The following is a 24,342-nucleotide window of genomic DNA, read 5'->3' on the forward strand; positions in this document are numbered from 1 at the left end:
AGAGGTCTTTGTGGATTCCATTTTCTCTGTGTATTTGGGGAAGGAGGAATAGTCACGTCAAGATGAGCAAAAGAGGTTTAATGAAAATCACTTGGAGAACGCAATCTTCGTCCCCAAGAGACTGAAGTACCTAGTGGACCTGTACCTAGAAAAGTCAAAGCCTACACGCACCTGGCTGCTATTAGGTGGCTACTCAGGTCATCAAGAAGAGGTGGCTGCATGGCAAAGAGTCTGTACTCCCAGAGTTTGGGGGAAGAAAGGATGCATAAGTGTCTCCTATGCTCCCAATCTGGGATGTCATGAAAGAGAACACCAATCTAAAGCCATCTTAAAGGAGTTGCCCATGTGGGCCACCTGGAGGAATAATGGAGCCCTACAAAGATGTCTACCTGGTTAAGAGCCAGTGGTGAAGCCAAGCACACCAGCAGGAAAGTATGTCAGGGAAATCCAGTGAGGGATGAATGGTAGGCAAGGGGACTCTGAACAACTCCAAGAACCCCAGGGGTGAGAATGCACAGTAAGGATTCAACAAGACTTTCAGAAACCAGGATCTGTGCAGTACAGATCCTACCTCTCTTCTCTCTCTCTCTCCTCCTTTGACCCAGCAGGGGTCAGAATCTGGGAACAGAGGAGTCAATAGAGAAAAATTCAGCCATGTCCCAATTCCTTTGCTGGTTTTCTACCCAGAATAGGCCTGGGCTGGAGCAGGGAAGAAGCTTTAGTCTCCATTAGTAACAGAGTTTTTATTAGTACCTGGGACTGAACATTAATTACTAAATGACACTGTTTAATACCTAGAATTAGCTGGACAGCTTTCATTTGAGAAAGACCAAAAAGATCTAATTTCATCCAAAGAGCATGGGAAAAACTAGTCCCATGTAGCCGGTTTGAAGGGGCCCATTAGGAAGGACAAAGCTATTTCTTGGTCATACCCCTCAAATGTGGCTTATTCAGCATAAGGGTGACACTTGAGATTAACCCCTTTCATGAAATACAGTGGAATGATGGTGATAATACCATTACTTTCACCCATTAAATGATTTCCAAATTAGCTTATTTTAACCTATATCCTGGAAAAACTACTTTTCTAAAACCATTGCGACAATAAGTAGCCCCTGACTCTAAGGCATTTGTATTAACTGAATCTGTGGGAACAGTGTATCCAGACCTTTCAGTTCTCAGATGCTGCTGGAAGAGAAAAGAGAAGAAAGGACGTGAATGATTCCCATTAGGTGGCATCCCTGTTGAATGATTCAAACACCAGGCAAAGGCAGCCCACACAATTCATCACAGTAGCATGCACTCCAGAGGCCCAAAGGTCTCTCTGTCTGTAGAATGAAAACACAGGTGGTGTTCTCTTTATACCCACCACCGGGTCCCCAGCTCATTCTCATCTTAGTTTTAGAATTGAATCGCCATTCATTTTTTTTTTCCCCATTAGCATTTAATACTGCCAGGATTAATATGCTTGTACTAGCGTTTACTGCCCTCTTGCCTGGTGCTCTGACAAGGCATATGCCGCGCCCCAGGTAAGCTTTCTTCAGAGCTGATCATCTAAGAGGCTCTAAATTATTCAGCAATTAAGCCATCACTTTATTCCCACATAACTGTGGCATCATACGTTTGCTTCTTGCAGAAGATCAGAAACAATAACATACCTGCCTACCTAAGAGTTTCAGTTTTAAATGCATTCCATTCCAAGCAGCACAGTGACCCAAAAACCTATTACTTGCGTCCAAAGACAAGTACAGGCAAGGCACTAACAGGTTCCCTGGGTGGCCCCGTGCTCCCCAATTCAGGCACTCGCTGGGTTACCTAACCGCCTTGGCGCCAGGTTAATGGGCTTCGCTCCATGTTGCTCCTTCCACTTCTCAAGACTCTGTAGCTCTTGCTCAGCAACTAAGCCAGGTGAGAAATGTCAAATCATCAATTATTAGAATGTGAAAAGGAAACAGGTCCCTTGAAAGCCTAAGGAACAAACATCAGAGGGCAATTAACTACATGCAAGCACGAGTGGACAAAATATCCAGGAAAGGAAGCCGCCCCTTGGAGTCACCCTGGGCCCGCCACGCCGCCCCCCCACCCCACCCCGAGGCACTTTCTCTCCAAGAGTATGAACTGAAGGTTCAGATTTGAGAAAAAAAACAAAAACAAAAACAAACCTGAACTCCTACTAAAATAAAGGAGTTTAGTTTTTCCTCTCATTCTGGCATTTTTAAAACCCTACATCAAATTAATTTTTTTAATTTCCTCTAGAGAATGTGTGCAAAACGAGAATATTCTTATGTCGGTAAGAACTCTTCACACACAGTAAACATATCCCCAGAGAATTCTGATGCCCATATTAACTGTATTTTAAATGTCCCCCAAGCTTACTGCAACTAGGAGGCGTGAGGGTTCGTGGGTTCCTTGCGCTGGATACCACCAGGCAGAAAGCCTCCTCTTGGTGGAGCGGTGCTATTTCCCCAAATATACCCTCTGTGTGACAGCAGGGGGCGCCAAAAAATACTAATACCGTTCTTCCAGGGCACGTCTGAATCTACCCCTTAGACCTGATTGTTTCAAATGTCCATATATGGCAGTTTTTAACTATTAGAAAAAAAAAACAAAACTTCTGAAACATCCCAAAATTCCAGACCACACCAAGTCTAAAATTCCAGACCACACCAAGTCTTAAATTCCTGGAAAGTATTTAAATCAAAAGCTTGTAAAATGCTTAAAATCCTTAAAATCTTTTAAGGATTCCGCTGGTCACCTGCGGCAGTACCCACAATCACTCTGCATAGTTGTGATTATTGTATTCAGCACTGATGGAGGTGTACCACCCAGGGGGCTACCTGTCTGCTGGAGACCCAAGTCTCTAATTTAGAGACCTGCTTTCCTGTTGTGGCTGTAGGTCCATTCTCAGCCACAATATTAAACTTCCTACCAAGATCTAATAAAGGAGAGCACAGAACGTCAGGGCTAGCCCCACAGTTTGACTTGAACAAGCCTCATAACTTCTTTGTGAACTAGTGGAACTTCAGTTCTCCATCCACCTCTAAGGTATAATGCTGTAACTTTAAATGCCAGCATTTATTTTACCATATAATTTCAGCCAAATATGTTACACACCCACTAGGTACAAGGAACACAAAAATGAGTAAGGTGTAGTCCCTGCCCTCAAACAGCTTGTAATCTTACAAGGAAACTGAGGTACACAAATAAAAACAGCTTAGGGTAGACTCTGATACTTACAAAATTACGGGAGCACAGAAGTTAAAGAAAAATTCTATTAAGAAGGGATGGGGCAGGACAGATCAAGAAAGGGACAAATTAGGTCATGATCTATTTCATATATAATTCATCTGCTCCACAAGTGTTCATAGTCCTGTAAAAATATCTGCACTCAGCCCAATTTCCTGGGAATTAGATAGATTTATTGACAATAGATGTGAAAAAGTTTAGGCCAATGGAAATCTGAGATTTACAATTGCACTATGAGTTCTGCTATTAACATAGAGAAACAAATTTAGAAGCACCAACAATAGAATAATTTTAAAAGGTATAATTAAAGCAGCTAAAGTTAAAAAAGAAAAAAAAAACTTGATAAGATCTGGTTAGTCTATACAAATGAGAAAATAAAAATACTACAAACCTAAGTAAACCAATCCTACTCTATAAGAAGATGAGAAGAGTTCTGAATGTTGATTGAATAAATATACGTACTCCTTTGTATCTGATTTCTTCGGTTTTCATTTGGTGCTATCACGGTGTATGCACCTGGGCTGGAATGAAGAGAAAAACATTGATTACCACGAGAAACTACTAATGCATATAAACCTCCAGACAGTCTTCCTGCTTATACATTTATGATCGTCACCACCAAATAGGTACCATGGAAGATAATCTTCTTAAGACCCAGCTCTGTTCTCTGAGAGCTTACAATCTAGTTGACAAAGTAAAACAAACGCACATGGCCAAATATGGAAATATAAAGCAGCTGGTGAAGACGGACAGTGACTGCCTCACAGTTGGCTCTTGGTAAACTGTCTTTGTAGGGATCCATTGTTCCTCCAGGTGGCATTCGTGGGCAAGCCCCTTTGAAAGGGCTTTAGATGGGCATTCTCTGCCATTGTGACCCACACTGGGGGTACAGAAAACACTCCTGCATTCTTTGTTCCTGCCACCTGGAAATATAGGCCATTTGCAAAGCAGCCACCTTCTCTTCATGACCCATCTGAGTGGCCCTCTGGCCATAATCTTATGCTTTGGGGCTTTGACTCTTCCAGGCATGGGTCCACTAGGTCCCCTTGTCTCCTGAGGACACAGGTAGAACATAATCAGAGAAGGATCCTTGAAACATTTTAATTCATGGGGTGGGGATCTGGGAAGACTTCGTTTAAGCAAAAATACGCAACACTGAGATACCAGGAAGCTGTGAAAATATTGTGAGCTTTTGAGGACCCAGAAACTTGACTGATCTGTACACACCCAGCCTCTGGCATGATACCTAGCACAAAGTAGCTGCTTGATGAATGTGGGCTGAACTAAAATGAAATGATGCCACAGACCCAGTCTGTAAATCTGTGTGTGTGTGGGAGGGTTGCTCTTCTTTGAGGTGATGCATGTAGTCCCACAAGAGTACAAATACTTCACAGAGCAGAAATCTAGGGCAGCAACAGATTGCAGCATATGTGTGGGTCCAGTTTTAGGGGAAATGCTATGGATAAACACTATCAGCTTATAATGTAGGGTTTAAAAAAAAAAACAACCCAGATACTCTTAGAATTCCGTCTCTTCAACACAGAATGTACAATTTCAAAGGACAAATTAGCAAAGATTGAACAGTAGAGGTCAAAGTGCTGATTAACAGAAGTCATTTCTTCCTTATCTCATTATTTTCCTAGCAGCAAGACTTCAGCCTGCTTCAAACTGGGCTTTAATTTTAGACTTGTAAATGGGAAGTGTACAACCACCTTTGCATGCAAATGGGGCTGCAAGATGTCCAATTACCTAATGTATTGATACACAGACGTTGCATTTGTAGCCTCACCATGCATACGACGTTATGAATACAAAATTAGGAGGCTGCTACTGGAAATTAATCCCTTGTCCATTGCATATTCTTTGTTCACCTTAGAAAGATTTTTCACTCCTCAATTGCCAGCAGTTCATAGGAGCTTGGGAGCTGCAATTCTGTGGGTAATAGCTGCACACTTGACTATGATGCAGTGGTGAGCCATTGTACAGAGCCTTAAAGATGAAACACAGGCACTGGACTTAAATGCCAGCCGTGACATGACTGCATAATCCTCAATGTCCGCTAACATTATGATACAGAGCTTCTCGCCATACCAGGGATTTGACTCTACAAAGATCAGTAGTTCTCAAACTTCAGCATGCCTCAATCACCTGGAGGGTCTATTGAAGCGCAGAGTTCCTGATTCAGGAGGTCTGAGGTGGGGTTGGAGAACTTGCATTTTTAACTGTTCCCGGGGAGTGTCCCTGTTCTCACACTGTGAGAACCGTTGCTCTGGATCAATCAAGTTATCCTCGAACCCTTGGACTTAAGGGAATTTAGGGATTAAATCACTGATAAAGACATAGACATTAAATCATCTGCCAAAGGTCACGAGGTTAATTAAGTGATGGTGCTTAGACTCAAACCCGGGACTTTTGTCTTAGACTTATTGCGCATCTGCGGCTAACTCTTCGGCTCAATACAGAAAGCATACGGTATGATTGTCATTTATCGCGCCCTCTTGATAGACTTCCAGAGTAATCTACTTAACTAGAGCACCTATTTATGGGCTTGTGTTAAGGGGCTTTTGAAGAGTGAGGGGAAATACGAAAAAACAGACCCCAACCACTTTAACGGAGCTTAGGCTTTAGTTTGGAACAATTTATGAAGCCAAAGGAGCACCCCACAAGAATACCCAAACAAGGGGCGCCTGGGTGGCTCAGTTGTTAAGCATCTGCCTTCAGCTCAGGTCATGATCCCAGGGTCCTGGGATTGAGCCCCGCATCGGGCTCCCTGCTCGCGGGAAGCCTGCTCCTCCCTCTCACTCTCCCCCTGCTCGTGTTCCCTCTCTCGCTCTCTCTCTCGTCAAATAAATAAATAAAACCTTAAAAAAAAAAAAAAAGAATACCCAAACAAGTGTCAAAGTAGGATGATGTTAAGTAGAGATCCAAGGTGGGGGAGCGTCACAGAGGCCCCAGGGGCGTAGAAATCTTTAGAGAGGTATAGCAAGCTGAAGTTTAAAAGACAGGATCCCAAATGGCACAAGAAGTGTTTTTTTGGTAGGACTTTACTAACAGCTGCTTCAAAGAAAATTTTCCAAGTTCCATAGGCCTCCCGTATGCAAATTTTGTGAAAGATTTGGAAAGAAACATCAATCCGTTTGTAAAAGATCTTACTCTACAATATCTAATCTGGAGACGTTTAAGTCTGATAACATCATACCACAATCTTTAGTTTTAGGACTAGAACTGCAGTCAATCTATTGTAATATGTGTAGCCTACAAGTACCCAGACACAGTGCAGGACCATGAAAAGAGGGAAAGAACTATCCAACCCTAAATTCAGAGCCTTTTAATTGAAAGCATTTTAACATAACCCCAGGCTCAAGGACAGAGGTCCCAGGAATAAATGTTTCATGTTACAGAATTCCTTAGCAACCTTCTTAGTAACATTTTCTTGGCTGAACATGCCAAATCTGAAACATAATATTCAGAAGAAAGCATGGCAAGAAATTGAGCTTCTATTCCTCTGACTTGCTACATAGGAAGAGGAGCCTACATCTAAGGATCTTTTTTTTTTTTAATCATGTGGCAGAAATAAGGCGTTGGTAGATGCAAATATTCGTCCCTCCTCTCCTCTCTTGCTCTTGACATGAATAACAAGTATAATTTATTCATGTTTTCAGCCAATTAGTTCCCACCCACAGCAAGGGCCTCTGCTGTTTTAACCTGCATGTCTTCCCTTTCAACAATCTGACTCTCAAAGATGCTGATCTAGACAAGCCCAACCTACCTATATTTAGTATTCTGGGCATTTCCTGATTAAGCAACATTCAAGTCACTGAAATAAATGTATTATCTTTGAAAATGAGTTTCCTTAATTGTCTCATTGAAATTTAATGAAATATCACAACTTGTAAGATTATTTTCATTTTCCAACAGCACACATCCATGAGACATACTAAGGGAGAATATATAAAGAATAGCGCAAGAAAATGTGTTCCTGCACCATAAAAAATAAATATATATATAAAAGAAAAATATATTTAAGGAATGTTTTTCCTGTGAGGTCTCTCCTGAGCTACACAACTGCTTCTCTCGTGTCCATTCTTGCACAATTTTTACAACGTCTCATCAATAAGCACTTTATGAAAAAATGTTATGCTAAAGTTATGAAAAATATCTTGGCTGGCTAAAAGTATTACATAAATATATCCCCTGGTGTGTACAAACTGCAGCAGATGTAATTTAAATTTCTAATTAGGAACAACAGTGGTTTGACTGAAAAAGAAATGTAGTCAAGAGCAAAAATTCAGAAAGAGGTAGAAGATTAAGTAACAAATAGATCTTTCCAAGCAGAATAGTAGACATGTAGTCTACCATCCTACAAAAAAAAAAAAAAAAATTAGTTTGAGATTTTCATAGTTCAAGAAAATCTTAACCTTGCATGAATTTGAAAAACAAGGATTTTTGGGTTAATCAAAAGCACTGGATAGAAATTTATTTTCTAGCTATGGCTTTCCATATTGGTTTTTGCTTTATGACCTTAATATGGGCATCTGAAGCCTACTGCTTTTAGCCAAAATGAGTGAAAACTTTTGAGGCATTCAGGTTGCCAAAAGTTCTTTTATAAACAGACCATATTCCCAAGAAAAACAAAAAATGACAAGATCAGGCTGAGCAAATCATCCTTAAGCACTAAACCTATTACACCAACTCTGACCCAGCATTTCACAACTCCAGTGTGGAAGGGCTCATGGATTCTCTTTGGTCGCAGAACCTGCAGAGTCCAAAACATTGTCTACACATCCAAGAGGCTGATGTGAAGCAGGTCAGTTCTTTAATTCACAGCTTCTGTTGGACAGTTGAATAGATCCCCAGAGGGCTGAACAGACACCCAGGGGGAAAAGATAAACAAGGGATCACAGGTCATCAGTACCTTTGTTCATAGGATAACTTCATGGAAAGTCTAAAGAGGTATATACAAACACATCCATCCATCCCAGCACCCCTATGTAGGCTCATGACTTAGTGAGATGTGGTAAATTTATGCAAATTAGAAAAATGTGCCCCTTCTTTCGGGTGGAGGTCACCCTACACTAGGCCACACGGTTTGGCATGTATTTCAGCTCCAAATTATCACTTGCAAACTAACCTTAACCTAACAAGCTACCCTTAGCCTAATAGTGAGCCTGTTACTGTTTCATAGATACTGGCAAAAGCCATGAGACTCCTGGGTCAGAAACTAAGACTTTATTACTCATGGCATAGCACATAGCATGAGCATCAGTATATTTATGTCTGTTCTCTCTGGCCCCATGTCTTTTGGAGGTAACATGATAGATGCTGCACACACAGCATGTTTGCATGGCAGGTGAGGAACACAGCTGAGGAATCCACTATTATTACAGCAGGTAGTAAGCAAGCCTGGTCTTCATTCTGGGGAAAGCTTACCTCATCTCTCAAGGTTTCCAGCTACATCACAACCTTGAGGAATAGTCCAGATGAAAAATTGGTCTGGTGTGCTGTCTTGGCACACCCAGCAAGACATACAAGTTGGCAGAGGCCCAAGCAGGACTGTCTTTTCCAACAAGAGAATATTCAGGATAAACATTCTTTTAAGAATAGCTTAGTGACAAGGAAATTTGCATTTGCATAAAAACCACATATTTACCAATGGTTGTACATTTTCTTTATATATATGTGTGTGTATATATATATATATATATTTTATTTATTTATTTATTTGTGAGAGAGAGAGAGAGCATACACAAGTGGCAGGGAGGGGAAGAGGGAGAGAGAGAAGCAGGCTCCCCACTGAGCAAGAAGCCCTATGTGGGGCTCGATCCCAGGACCCTGAGATCATGACCTGAGCCAAAGGCAGATGCTTAACTGACTGAGCCATCCAGGTGTCCCCATTTTCTATTATTATTATTAATAGACTAAGATCTGATTATGTCCACATGTCTTAAGCATTGCTCCTCAAGATTATCTATAACTTAAAGGACAAAACCAGAAATATAAGGCATGAGGGATTTATATCTAAGTCTCTGCATAGAACATTTAAAAGCAAAATTCATCTTTTATTTCTGATTTTGATTTTGAAAGAAACATGCTTATAGATGAAAATGCACAAAAATATATTTTTTAAATATTGAAAAGTCGCTCATAATCCCACCCCTCGGAGATCACAATTACTTTTTTTTTTTTTAGGATTTTATTTATTTATTTGATAGAGAGCAGAAGCAGGGGAAGCAGCAGGCAGAGGGAGAGGGAGAAGCAGGCTCCCCACGGAGCAGGGACCCTGATGCGGGGCTGGATCCCAAGACCCTGCGCCAAAGGCAGATGCTTCACCGACTGAGCCACCCAGGCACCCCCACGATTACTTTTATTTGAGTGAATTTCCGTCCAATCTATATTCTGTACCTATTATTACACAGCTGCAATTGTATCTTAAGTCCAATTTTATGTCTTCAGTTATAAGTGGTTTTCCCAACTATTCATGTAACAAGCTTAATATTAAATGGCTACATAATACTTCAGAACATGGATGCAGCATAATATAACCTCTCACTTAACTATTTCAGTTGTTTCAATTGTTCACTATTATAAACAAACCTGCAGGATGTACAAAGCAAAAAAATAAAGCTTTGCGTAGAATATTATCCAGAAGATAACTCTAATAGTCCTCTAAAATCAATACTCTGAACAGGAGTGTGGACTACATTTAAATTTTTCTTCCTTAGATATCCCATTTGCATTTCTGAAATCCCAGAAACAGTTTGAATGATTAATGTCTGCTCTTATGTTTGACTCTCCTCAATTCTGAAACTAGGAAAGATGCTGACTCTACCCAACCATTCATTTTCACCTTCTCCTTCTAATGGCACCTTTATATTATTCAGGTTGACAATGTACCCAATTAAAAGACTACAGTCGGGCGCCTGGGTGGCTCAGATGGTTAAGCGTCTGCCTTCGGCTCAGGTCATGATCTCAGGGTCCTGGGATCGAGTCCCGCATTGGGTTCCCTGCTCAGTGCAGAGCCTGCTTCTCCCTCTCCCTCTGCCACTCCCTCTGCTTGTGCTCTTCTGTCTATCTCTCTGTCAAATAAATAAATAAAATCTTTAAAAAAAAAAAAAAAAAAGACTACAGTCCATGACCTTTTCCATAGCTAGGTATGACCGTGTTACTAAGTTTGGGAAATTGAAATGTAGGTGGAAGCTATATAGAAGGATTTCTAGGAAAGCTCCTTTAGATGGAGACAGAGAGGAAAGGCTTTTCTGTTGCTTTCCAGTCTTCGTGGAAGACTGAAGTGGTAGCTGGTGCTCAAGCAGCTATCTTGGTCAATGAGGCAACTTGAATACAGAAGACATGTGTCAGAAATGGCAGAACAGAAGGACAAAAGCCGTCTGGTGCCCTGTGACTATAAAACCACCACATTAGTGGTAATCTATTGTCAAGTTGCCTGGTTTTAAACCTTAATTCTGTTATTTTTTAACTACAATTTTGAGCAACTTACTAAGTTTTTCTATTTTTTCACCTGTGAAATGGGGATAACAGCTATCTACATCTTAGAGTACAGATACAAAGTCCTTAGAACAATGCTAGAAAATAAATGTTCTGTTATGGTTGCCTGCTATTTGTACTACATCATCCCTAGACTAACTACCTTCAGACTTATTTCATAGGTGAGAAACAAATAAAGCCATCTATGCTTAAGATACCTATTTGCAGATATCTATTACAGGTAATTGTAATTTGAGAATTATGTATAACATATATATGCCACCTCTTTCACCATATGTAATAAAACCTAGCCCCAAATCACAGTACATCTCCTTTTTCCTGCTGTGACTGAATTTCTTTGCTCCATCTTCTTCCACAATGTATGCGATTTAGTTTTTCTAATTGTCTTTTTACAACCCTGGTTCTGGCATTGTTCTCTAACATCTATATCCTAGTTCCTGATTCTTTTCTTCAATTTGTGTCTTAGGAGTAATAAGAACCACTGCATGAAACAAAGTGGTGTTGATAAATAGTTCATTAAAGATTCGCAAATAGTCTTCTGTAAAAGATAACATGGTTCTGAGCCCAGGTTTTTTCCCTAAATTATTTATTGAGCTATAATATACTTAGGACAAACTGTACAAATCTTAAGCATACAACTCCATGACAAACTTCCTTTTAAATTCTCCAGATTCCAAAAGAATAAAGGAAAAGAGAGGCACAATGAACTTTAGAATATGATCTGAAATTACTTTTTCCCCAATTTTTTATCTTAAAATTTAAGCCTACAAGCAAAATTAAAATATTAGTAAAATGAAAACCCATATACTATTTACCTATATTTACCAATTGGTAAATGGTTGGCCACACTTCTTTCACTTTCCTCATCTTTGTTTTTTCTGAATCATATGAAAGTAAGCTGCAGAGTCAGTAACATAACCCTGAACACATCAGCATGTATCTCTTAAGAACAAAGACATTCCCGGGACGCCTGGGTGGCTCAGTCATTAAGTGTCTGCCTTCGGCTCAGGTCATGATCCCAGGGTTCTGGGATGGAGCCCTGTATTGGGCTCCCTGCTCAGCAGGAAGCCTGCTTCTCCGTCTCCCACTCCCCCTGCTTTTGTTCCCTCTCTCGCTGTGTCTCTCTCTGTCAAGTAAATAAATAAAATCTTAAAAAAAAAAAAAAAGAACAAAGACATTCCCCTACTTACAGGTTAAAAAAAAAACAACTATCACACCCAAGGGAATTAATATTAATATATATTTATTCTATATTCAAATTTCTAAATGGTTCCAATGTTTAGAATATTCTTCCCTACCCTGACCGCATCCTGGATCCAATCACAGATTACACATGCCTGTTGTTTGACACGTCTCTATAGACTTCAGTGATCCAGGACCATTTCCTTGACTTTTTCCTACCTTTCATAACTAACATTTCTGGAGAGTCCAGGTGTGATGGTTAATTTCTGTGTCAGCTTGACTAGGCAACAGGGTACCCTGGCTAAACGTGATTTCTGGGTGCATCTGTGAGGATGTTTCTGAAAAATGTAAGCATTTGAATCCATGGTCTGAGTAAAGCAGGTGGCCCTTCCCATTGTGGGTGGGCATCATCCAATCCAATGACGGCCTCAGCAGAACAAAGGAGGCAGAGAAAGGTTGAAACCAATGTTGACCTGATTGGCTGACCTGACACATCAATCTTCTGCCCTTGGTGCTCCTGGTTCTCGGGCCTCCACACTTAGAAGGGAATGTACACCATGGGCTCTCCTGCTTTTAGGTTTTGGAGCTACACACTGGCTTTCCTAGGTCTCTAGCTTGCAGATGACAGATCATGGGACTTCCCAGCCTTCATAATTATGTGAGCCAATACCTTATAGCCTTATAATAAATTTCTTTATATATATATATATGAAATAATAATCTCTTTATATATAAAAATATGTTATATATTATATATTTATATAATTCTAAAATGATTTATAATATATATTTTAAAATATTATATATAATATTTATTATAATAATCTCTTTATAATATGTACTTTTATATATGCATATATATTATATATTAGATTATATATATACAAATATATATTGTATATATTTGTATCTGTATACAAATATATAATCTCTTAGTTCTGTTTCTCTGGAGAACCCTGACCAATACACCAGGTAAATTGTCTTTTTTTTTTTTTTTAAAGAATTTATTTATTTGACAGAGAGAGACAGCGAGAGAGGGAACACAAGCAGGGGGAGTGGAGAGGGAGAAGCAGGCTTCCCACGGAGCAGGAAGCCCAACGCGGGGCTCGATCCCAGGACCCTGGGACCATGACCTGAGCCGAAGGCAGACGCCTAACAACTGAGCCACCCAGGAGCCCCACCAGGTAAATTGTCTTATAGAATTTATAGAACACCTCACAATCTGGATTTGAGAATATGATTTATTCATGATTAGATGTTCAGGTCAAATATTTTGGGGAAGAGTACTACATAAAAGATATTATCTAAGAGTCCACTGTTAGAACAAGAGTTGTTTCCTTGCACAGTTAAATAATAAACCAATGTGAAAACAGTATCTGCCTATAGGGTAGCGAGCAATCACACTTTAAAATAAAGATTAGAAAAAGAACATATCTTCTGCTGCCTGTCACCTTCTATTGGCAATAGAAATCAAAAAGTGTAATGGCTCTAAGACTTTCTACTTGGCATAAAGAATCAATGAGCACATTTACACTTTAAAAATAAAGATGTCTTCATATCAAACTATTTGAAGTGTTTATTTCTAAGGATTAGAATTGCAGGGGACTTTTACTTTCTATATTATTTTTGTAATGTTTGGGTTTTTATAACAAGCAGATATAACTTTACTTTTACAATCGGGGAAAATATTCTGAAGATTTTTAATGAGGAAATATTTAAAATAAAGACTTCAAGCAGGGGCTCAGATTTTCTTACAAGATTAGGTAGCACAGGATTTCCACTCTCTCTGGTGCCACAGTAAAACAAACACTGGGCCATACTAGCCCTTGAGTTTTAATGATGATCAATGTCTTTAGTTTTTCTATAGGACTTTAATGGATTGCCTTTTAAGTGTTCATATTTGGGGGGGGGAATTACAAACATTACAGAACAAAGGAAGATCATCATTAGCTGATTCTCTGATATAGAACAGACCCTTCAAATGCAGTCTTCTCCCTTTAATGATTTTTTTCCTGTTAAGCTTTTGTTTCAGATTCAAATAGATTCAGAATAGATGCAATTAACCTTAACAATATGTAAAACCTTACAGCACTCTACTGACTTTGAATTAAATAACCTTACTGGGTAATTGAACTAAGTTTCTTTTTTCTCATTTCTGCTATGCTTCTACTGATTATTATAGGTATTATGTTTTTTCATGCTTTCATCATCCTGTTGATTTATTGTTTCACTGTTTCAGCTGTCAAAGACTTTTTGAGAAATGCCCACTCATTTTTGATATTGTATTTGAGCAAAAATGATTGCTCCCTAAGACTTGGCAGACTGCAAATGCATTCCATACAGAGGAGTGAAATCTAGTACAGAAAAGTTGGAAATTCGTTCTAAACAGAACCATAATTTCTACCCTCCTGTATAAACAGGAAGATAAATTGGACCTAAGCAAACCAAAATGTCTTTTCTTTCCATCCACTCCAGCAATCTCTTCTGCCATGCACAGAGCTATGTTTTTTCACACCATACATGTAACCCACTAATGGGTCATAAAACCAATTTAATGGGTTTATTTTTAATGAATGAGAGTAGAAAATGTCAGAGTGCATCACACACAGTAAGGGTGAGAGTTGTGAATTTTTTTTCTGCTATATATAAACTCATATATACCCACACATGTCCAATATCATGAATGTCAAATGAATTGCTTACTCTGGCCTGTGGTCAGAAGTCTGAAAGATCACCGGGAGGCGGGGTGTTGTTTAGGTTGCTCATAAACAGGGATGGTGAGGGGATGGTGAGAGAATTGTTCAAGCCCGCCAAACTGTCATTTAAGAAAAGCAGCAGAGACAAGAGAATCCCCACAGAAACTAGACTCTTGTAAACTACTTCTCTATCCAAAGAATTTTAAAGCTGTAAATGTCACATCACTGTTTCTATAGCATCACTCCCTTTAGCCTATAGAATTTCTATTTTCTTGATGTGAAAATAATGACGATTGATGGGAACTTAGCCAGCTATACTGCCACTTCCTCCCTCCAGCTCCATCTCATTTCAGGATCTAGACTTTGATAGATAGACTTAGGTTGGAGTGCTGGTTCTATCATTTAAAAAAAGCCGTGAGACCTTGGGAAATCATTTAATCTCTCAAGATTCAGTTCCTTCAACTGTAAAGTGGCCAAGTGTTTATTGTGATGAGAAAAAGGAATTATATGACATGTGTAGTACAAGGTCTAGCACATGGTTAAGAGTCCAAGATGTAAGAGTTCCAGCTATTGATTGTTATTTTGGTTTTATTCTCTCGGGGTACCCAGTTTGACTATTCTAGGTCACAAGTAATTGACTTTAAGCTACTACAGTATTGGCATGCTTTGCCACATTTTTCATTTCAAAAATAAGTCAAATAGGCAGAGTTCTACTGATTAGGTTGCTAGTAGAATATAGTAATCACTGAGACACCTAACAAGCTCATCGAGCCATATAATTATCATTAAGAGTTAAACACTATCTGTTGTTCTACAGACTTTCTGAATGCTTATGAGCCTTGTCTGAAGATTGAGTTATAGTCCTCTAATGAATAGCCATCTATATTAAGCTGTCAAGAAGATTACTCATCAGAATCAATCATAGATTTTTCTCTTCCTATGTACTATTATTTTATAGCACTAAAAGGAAATTCGTCATTATTCAGCTCACTAGCCCCAGGGAGGAGTGATAGCCCGATGCTTTCATGCCATTTAACATCTATAGGCAAAAGCTTATTTTCTCACACTCATATGAGGATTCAGAAGAGAACTCTGGGGCATTGCAGTGAAAAAGAAATAGTGAAAGCAGTTCTTACAGGCTCTCATAAGTTTGTAAAAACTTGCACTTAATTTAAGACTATTTTATGTGGCTAGTTCAGATTGACATGAGGTGAATCAAGAATGACCTAAGAAGTTTTTGATGATCTGTCTTGGACATAAGATATTATACTTCAGGACTCAGAATATACTCAACGATTATTAGATGGTGATGTTCACGGAAATTGAACACTATAACTTACTGATGTTATCATATATTCCACTTTATATCCCACCTTCTATGTATAAAATACTTAATACTAATGTAACACAGTGTTCTTGAAGAGGAAAAGAGAGAAATTGGGAATTGGCCATTAATAAGTGGTCTTACCAAGCCATCTTTATTCTCCCTTCACTGTCCCTTGAGACTTCGAGGATGAAGGGAAAGAAAAGTATCAGTTACCAGGGTTATTCCCTTCCCTGGAGCACAGCAAACTGGGAAAAGTTTTGAAGTTTGAGTAGGGAAAGAAGGAAACTGGAGCCCCAAAGGGAGGAAATAAGAAAAAGGAGTGGGTTTCCCCAGTACAATTACATAGCACTTCAACAGACGTAGTGTCTAAGCTATTGTAATCAGGGGTGTGGTGTATCTACGGGAATCTTCTGGCAGAAGTTGCCCAATAGAGGAGTCCCACCTGGGCCAGGACTAGGCTGACACTAGCACCCTGGAATGTTCAGACACTGGCTGGAAGAATGCAGAATCAGTGTGCTCCCAGGACAAAGGGTGTAATGGACAAAGGGGTTGCAGCTGTGGCTGTCAGAGGACTATGCTTCCCACAGTAAGTTCTTTTGAAGGAGATCTGGATAGCAAGTTTCCCTGGCTGCCACAGAGGCTATATAAACTCCTGTGGCATCACAGAATGTAAAAACTTAGTCTTTGTCCCTGGTTCCTGGCACAGAACTCCAAAAATCCTTGGGATTCCAAGTGATAAGAGTGTTGATTGTATGCTAATGAGATGACCCCAGAATGCTTTAGGATGGAAGCTATTTGCCAGGAAAACCAACCATATGCTTAGAGGGTTACAACGTTCAGGTCTGCCCCTCTGACAGCTCTGGGGAGGGGAGAGGAGCTAGAGATTGAGTTCAGTGATGAGCTCAGTGGCCAATGCTTTAATCAGTTACGCCTGTGTAATGAAGCTGGAATAAATATTCTTGAATAAGGACTGAGGACCTTCTAGATTGGTGAGCACATCAAAGTGCTGAGAGGGTGGCCCATCCAGACAGGGTATGGCAGTTCTGGGCAACACCCCACCCCCATATCTTGCCCTATGCCTCTCTTCTATTTGGCTATTCCTAAGTTGTACCCTTTATAATAAAACAGTAATCGTAAATATAGGAGTTTCCATGATTTCTGTGATTTGTTCTAATGAATTATCAAACTGGGGGAGGAGAGGTCATGGAAACACCCACATTTGTAGTCAGCCAGGCAGAAGTGTGGGTAGTTTGGGGACCCCATTTGTGGCTGGTGTCTGAAACAGGGGCAGTCTTGTGAGACTGGGCCCTAATCCATGGGGTCTGTGCTAACTCGGGGTAGTGTCCGAACTGAATTGAAGTTGGTTGGTGTTGGAATAATGTATGATGTCAGCAAAAAAACACACAACTCCCAATTATCCTGTAGATTGCAGCTCGAACATCCCTTCTTGGGAACACTTCTCAGGCTCCCAAGACTAGCTCAGACTCTGGTTTTCCTTTATAGTGTATATGAAGAGTCATTCCTGTAATTATCTAATCACTGTCTGCCCCTTCAATTAGACTATAAGCTACCTAAGGGCTTATCTTCTGTTGAGTAGTTATTTGTTCCTAAATTTTTAATTAAATATCCAAAGCTGGAGATCCTCTTATATGGTTCTTGTGAGGCCTGAAAGAGATAATATATACAATGCACTTTCACATACTAAGCATTTCATGTGTTTGCTATTATTATTGCCCATCTTTACGTCTCTTCAGTTCTTAGTGTACAGTAGGCTGCAAATATGTTAATTTATATACAAATTCAGTTCATCTGATGTAAACTGTATAGCAAAATTCCACATTACAGGTTCATTTTTAGAATATCTTTTTATTTCCTTTAAACGGCATCAAGCTAAAGGACCACTTCCAGGTATGATTATAGGCTAGCCTCTGAATGAAGTGAACCCTGTGTTGCTATCACAGATAAGAGCCTATTGCCCAGAAGTGGGTAAAGTCAGGTGAAAACCCCTTCCAGAAAAACCCACGCTTTATTCTTATACTTATCTAGATATTATAGAAGTGAGTATGAGATATTTACCAAAAAAAATCAAAATATTGAAAGGGAAAGTGTTACTTTGGATTTGAAGTATATATGAGCTTTTTTCTCTTTAAATCTGTGTAGATGGCTTATGATATTTAGGGAGAAGAGAAAAATCACCAACTAAAAATAATTGGGAAAGCCGATATGAATTAGCACTTATAATTACTTAAATCCAAATACAGTCAGAACACAGCCTTGCCTTAGAGTCCATTAGAGATTCTCAGAAGTCATTTAAAATTGTAAAAGATTGCCTTAAAATCTCTATTTATATTTATATGTAAGCAGGTGTTTTAAATCAGTGTATTTTTACAAGGTACAAACACTCCACCTCAGGGTGACAGCATGGCACTTGATCAATAAACATTTGTTAAATGAATTCAAGGCTCTCAGCACCCAACACTTACTGGACATTTCCTTTCCGCTAGGCATGACGTTACATTTTATGCATACACACATGCAAAAACAAAGAAACCCTCAGAGGTTGGTATTATCTCATTTTAAGCAATGAGGAAACTAGGGCATAAAGTAGTTAAGCACCGTGTTGACGTTCAGAGAGCAATTAATGGCAGAATTAGAATGTGGACCCAAGTGCGTCTGTCCTCAAAGCCCATGCTCCCATGCCTACACTGGCGCTTCCCTAATGAATTAATGGAAGAATGCACACAATACAAGGTTAAATCTCAATCCTTTATCATATAAATGAGCTCATATTGAAAGTGAACAAATGAAGCTTATTAAGCACTTAATACGTCCTTTTTATTTCCCATCAGAAAAGGCTGTAATTCCGCTCCAAAAATTAAAAAAATGAATAAATTAAATTCCCCCCCTTTTTTTAAGATGTTATTTATTTATTTGAGAGAGAGAAAGACAGAGATAGTGAGAAAGAGCATGAGCAGGGAGGAGAGGGAGAAGCAGGCTCCCTGCTGGGCAGGGAGCCCAACGTGGGGCTCTCCCAGGACCTTGGGATCATGACCTGAGCCAAAAGCAGATGCTTAACCAACTGAGCCACCCAGGTGCCCCAAATTAAACCCCCTTCTTAATGGCTTTAGTGTATGTGTGAATTTTACTAAGATGTTATTTACCAGGCAACCATTTTCCTTGGTTTTCCAGTTCCATTAAAGGAGACAAGTGGGAATAAACAGTAAATAGAAGTGATTGATGGAGATGTAAGAATTCAGAGTGGTCCAAACAGGATCTTATATATTAAACACCTAAAAGGGATGGGGCGCCTGGGTGGCGTCAGTCAAGCGTCTGCCTTCAGCTCAGGTCATGATCCCAGGGTCCTGGGATCAAGCCCCGCATCGGGCTCCCTGCTCAGCGGGAAGCCTGCTTCTCCCTCTCCCACTCCCCGTTTGTGTTCTCTCTCTCGGTGTCTCTCTCTCTGTCAAATAAGTAAATAAAATCTTTTTTTTTATAAAGATTTTATTTATTTATTTGAGAGAGAGAGAATGAGAGACAGAGAGCATGAGAGGGAGGAGGGTCAGAGGGAGAAGCAGACTCCCTGCCGAGCAGGGAGCCCGATGCGGGACTCGATTCCGGGACTCCAGGATCATGACCTGAGCCGAAGGCTGTTGCTTAACCAACTGAGCCACCCAGGCGCCCAGTAAATAAAATCTTTAAAAAATAAAAATAAACACCTAAAAGGGAATGTCTCTTATAATGCTCTACTTATTGCAACTGGTTCAATTTTAAAAATAAATAAATAGGGGCACCTGGGTGGCTTAGTTGGTTAAGCGTTTGACTTTTAGTTTCAGCTCAGTTCATGATCTCAGGGTTCTGGGATCAAGTCCCCATCTGGCTCCACACTCAGTGTGGAATCTGCTTGAGACTTTCTCTCCCTCTCCCTGCCCTTCTCGCTCTCTCTCTCTCTCTCTCTCAAATAAATCTTTTATAAATAAGTAAGTCAGTTCCAGGAAAACTAACTGAACTCTTCCATGTGCTCTCTAATGGTCTATTAGCAAATCTTAAAAATCACAAAATAGTATGCAGTGAGGTCTTCAGGTATTGAGGCCTGGACAATTAATTAGAAAACTGCCCCTTTCTGAGCAATTTCATCCAGCAAGATTCTGGGGTAATTTACAATCATATAAAAACAGATAGATGCAACCACTAATATTTATGAGTTGGTAAGAGCTTGCAACTAAATGGTTATATCTAAGTAGATGCTCTTTAATAGAAGAAAAAGACATATAAAGAGTGTTCATCATCAACATGAGACTGTATGCCCATGATCTCTACTACATTAAATGCTACAGCTTACTGAGATGTAGATTACTTGAAATTAATGAATGTCTATTGTAGCAGGACACCTCTCATTCTGCAAAGGAGAGAAATGAAGCAATCTCCAACTGAAATCACCCAGGTCACCCACCCCATCTAAGGTAACCCTAAGCTGGATAATATTAAAAGCCCAGTACTTATGAATTCTTTCAAAAGTAAAGGATGAAAGAAAATCTACTGTTTACCGGTCCTAAGGTCATATACGGTTCCTTAGCAACCAGCATGTCTTTCGTGTGACTAGCAGTTGATGGAAAGGGGGGAAATGAAAATGAAACCACCAGGACAATTCCAGTTCACAGAGGCAGGGCTTCCAAAGCACTGTGTACCCCATACTATTGTGTTAAAGAATTTCCTTCCGTTGGGAAGAAAGAGGATCACTGACAAGGCATAGCAAAATGTTTCGGGGTACCAACTGGAGACCCTGAACCGAAGACCAAGATAAAAGTTACCTGTAACGGTTCTTGCATAGAGCACCTACCCACGCCAGGACAGGAAACCCTGCAGCCACTCTCGACCTCACCCAGCCTCAGGGCTCTGGTCCTAAGAGGTGGTTTATCTGGGAACTTTGTTGAGATGCAAGCGTGCTCCCAGAGGCAGCATTTGGATCCTCTACCCCCTAACACATTCCTCTCCGCCCCTACCCTGGCATCATTTAGGGCCCGGATTTTTTAAAACAGGAAGGAAAAAAAAAATTTTCATACTAGTTAAAGAGTGTGAGTTCTGGAGATACCTGGAAAGTTAGTAAGAAGCTTAGCGATTTCTACATACATCTTTTCAATCCTGTAGCCAGTCACAAGAATCAAGAAAGCAGTGTTCTTGCAAGGAACTGGAGCTCAGACATTTAGTAAAGACCCGCAGACTGGCACGCTCAATTTATAAGGTAATAATTCCTGAAGGCTTTTTGTGTAGGCAAATAAGGCTGCAGTCTCTCAAAAACCCTCTTACTAGGCCCCTGTGGTTTCAAACTCCAGTGATCAAGAGAGTGCTTGTGAGTATGTTTGAGGTCTGGGCTCCCGCCCCCGAAACAGGTTGTTAAGTACTTACAGCCGCTGGCCCGCGAGCCCCGGGCTCTCCTGCGCGGCGCTCTGGGGCGCCGCGTCCACCCCGTGTCTGGGACCTTGCAGCCTGCCTGGCTCCGGGCGCCGCTCAGGGGGGTCCCGGGCCGGGCGGGGGGCGGGAGAGGCGCCGAGCCCGGAGCCCACCACCCGAGTGCGGGTGAACATAGCTCTGAGTCCACGGGTCCCGGGCGCCCACTGCGGGAGGGTTGCGGGCTGGGACGCTTAGCGAGTCTCGAGATGCGATTCCGAAGGGCAGGGGCAGCGGTTTTAACAGCTTGAGTTTCGATTTCCCGCTACCAGCTGCAGCTGCGCCCGCCCCAAAGGACTTCCCCATCGACGCTCTCTTCAGGCGCCCTCTGACCTTATCCCCGGTAACAGCTCCCGCTGCGCCGCCCCGGCCCCGGGTGCGGAGTGGAGCTGGCACGGCCGCTCTCAGTGAGTCGGTTTAAGGTCCCACAACCACCTTAGAGCATAGTAAAGAGAACTGTCATCAGCCGCCGACACCTTGTGAGCGAGCAGCAGCCGCAAGGGACCTAGAATCCTGAAAGATACTTTAGGGACTGTTGAACAGGTAACCCTAATTTGTGGTTACTGCTGGATATCTGAGACCGTGAACCATATATTAACCTTCGGACGCCAGAGATCAGGTGAATAAATAAAATCATCCAAACCAAATGTTGCCTTTATCAGTAATGATTGCTGTTTGGTTGTTGTGCAAATACTTTCAAGTTAAGGAAACTAAAGTGAAATCAAAAGCCAAAGGAAACCCACAAGAGGAGAAGCAAGCCCTTGTTATTTCGCCTGTTACCATGGCGGCATTAGCATTTGCTTACATGTCTCCTACAATGCAGGTCTGGGGAGGCGAGAGACCTCTCTCATTTTTGTATAGCCGGCATTATGACAGTCATGATCAACCCAATGCACATCAGAATCATACGGGAGCTTTTTGAAAATATGGATGCTGAGACTTACTCCCAGACCTACAGATACAGAGTCTTGCAAATCCATATATGAGAAAGTCCCTATACCATAGTTGAATGTCTTGCACAGACCAGCTATGTAATCAATATTTCTTGAATGTCTGATCAATTACTTAGCAAGGCTGCCTGGAGAATCATTTCTGCCTACTGCTCAGCTTGCCCAAGGATTGGCATTTTTTTTTTTTTTTAAGATTTTTATTTATTAATTTGACAGCGAGAGAAAGACAGCGAGAGAGGGAGCACAAGCAAGGGTTGGGAGAGAGAGAAGCAGGCTTCCCGCTGAGCAGGGAGCCCAATGCGGGGCTCCATCCTCAGGACCCTGGGATCATGACCTGTGCCAAAGGCAGATGCTTAACCGACTGAGCCACCCAGATGCCCCAGGATTTGCATTTCTAACAAGTTTCCTGGAGATACCAATGCTGCTGGTCTTTGGACCACCCTTTGAGACTTTGAGAAGGCCGCTGTGGGCAATGTGGAAGGCACAGAAGGGTTTTCAATAGGGCAGTTATGTAATAACATGTTTGAGAATGTTCTACCAGCAATGTGAAAAGGAGACTGAAAAATGAAGAGACTGAAATCTGAGAGATAAATTAAGAGCCTGGTTGTTATAATCTAGGCAGGAAATACAGACTGAACTAAGGCAATAGCAAGTGAAACAGGAAGCAGGGAGCAAAATCAAGGCATTCTGAATGAAAGGTTAACATGGTTAGATAAAAAACTAGATGCAGGGCGCCTGGCTGGCTCAGTGGAAAGAGCATGCGACTCTTGATCTTGGGGTTGTGAGTTTGAGCCTCACATTGGGTGTAGAGATTACTTTAAAAAAAATAAAATTAAAAAAAAAAAAACTTAAACACAACTAGATGCAAAAGGGAACTGAGCTCCAGAGGTAGCAAAGACAGATGGGGAGACAGTTTTTATAGTACTCTGAAACTCAGCTCTGCCACATACCAGCCCCATGACCAAGGACAAGTCACTGATTTCCCCAGAGGCCCAGTTTCCTGATCTACACTATGTGGAATGAAGTTACAATACTTACCTTGTGGGGTACTGCAAGGAATAAAGAGATGATCCACATCAGTGCTTCTCAAATAGAGTTGGAGTTGATTTTGCCTCCAGCAGACATTTGGCGATGCCTGGAGACACTTTTTATTGTGAAGCCTAGAAGAGGACTGAGGTGTGTCTCCTGGCATCTAGAGGGTGGAGGCCAGGGATGCTGCTAAATATCCTGTAATGGACAGGACAGCCTCCCAGAACAGAGAATCACCCTGCCCAAAAAGTCAATAGCACTGAGGTTGAAAAATCCTGATCTACGTAATTTGCCTAGCTTAGAGTCCCAGTGATTTAATGGTTGCTGATTGATGGTTACTATAAGGTTTTAGTTTTGTGTGTGGGTAGAAGGCAGAATCATTGATCATTAACCAGGAGGAGGGACAGGTTTTTGGCAAAGGTGAAAGACTTTGATTTGGAAACTGCTGGGTTGCAGGTGCCTGCAGGGTGAGAAAGGCAGTTCAGGAGCCCACCAAAAAGTGGATCTGGGTGGTCTTTCTGAGGCCATCTTCTTCAGAATGTCATCTGCTAGGAAAAATACCACTGGAACTTTTGTTTCAGAGAAGAAAGCAATTGTTTTGGTGATTGGATTCAAATGAAAGATTGAATAAGGGAAAACCAGTTCTTCTAAAGCAGCTAGTAATAGTAATGCTGACTTCAAGAATACACTTAGTTGACCGTTATTTATTTTATAACCCAACCATGTAGCACACCGAAGTTTCAAACATGAGATAGATGGGACGCTTGGGTGGCTCTGTCGGTTAAGCGTCTGCCTTCATCTCAGATCATGATCCCAGGGTCCTGGGATCGAGCCCCGTATCAGGCTCCTTGCTCAGCAGGGAACCTGCTTCTCCCTCTGCCTGTTGCTGCCCCTGCTTGTGCTCTCTCTCTCTGACAAATAAATAAATAAAATCTTAAAAAAAAAAAAAAAAAAAAAAAACATG

At 40.9% G+C, this 24,342-nt stretch overlaps 1 protein-coding gene across 4 annotated transcripts in view; it reads right to left on the reverse strand.

The window, feature by feature from the left end:
• Positions 1–21,660, reverse strand: part of EPSTI1 (epithelial stromal interaction 1) — an 87,051-nt gene extending 65,391 nt beyond the window's left edge. Inside the window, exons 1-3 of one of the 4 annotated variants that reach the window (XM_078070320.1) lie at positions 21,358–21,660; positions 3,709–3,767; positions 1,816–1,899 (exon numbers count right to left, since the gene is read on the reverse strand). In XM_078070320.1, the coding sequence (XP_077926446.1) occupies positions 1,816–1,899; positions 3,709–3,767; positions 21,358–21,536 (322 nt within the window). In that variant the 5' untranslated portion in view covers positions 21,537–21,660. Of the gene's footprint in view, positions 1–1,168; positions 1,189–1,815; positions 1,900–3,708; positions 3,768–5,394; positions 5,534–21,357 lie in introns of those variants that run through there. The other 3 variants (XM_078070319.1, XM_078070321.1, XM_078070322.1) reach the window with 3 other exon arrangements.
• Positions 21,661–24,342: the final 2,682 nt, after the last annotated feature.

Source organism: Halichoerus grypus, chromosome 4 (assembly GCF_964656455.1).
Source record: "Halichoerus grypus chromosome 4, mHalGry1.hap1.1, whole genome shotgun sequence".
Taxonomy (NCBI): domain Eukaryota; kingdom Metazoa; phylum Chordata; class Mammalia; order Carnivora; family Phocidae; genus Halichoerus; species Halichoerus grypus.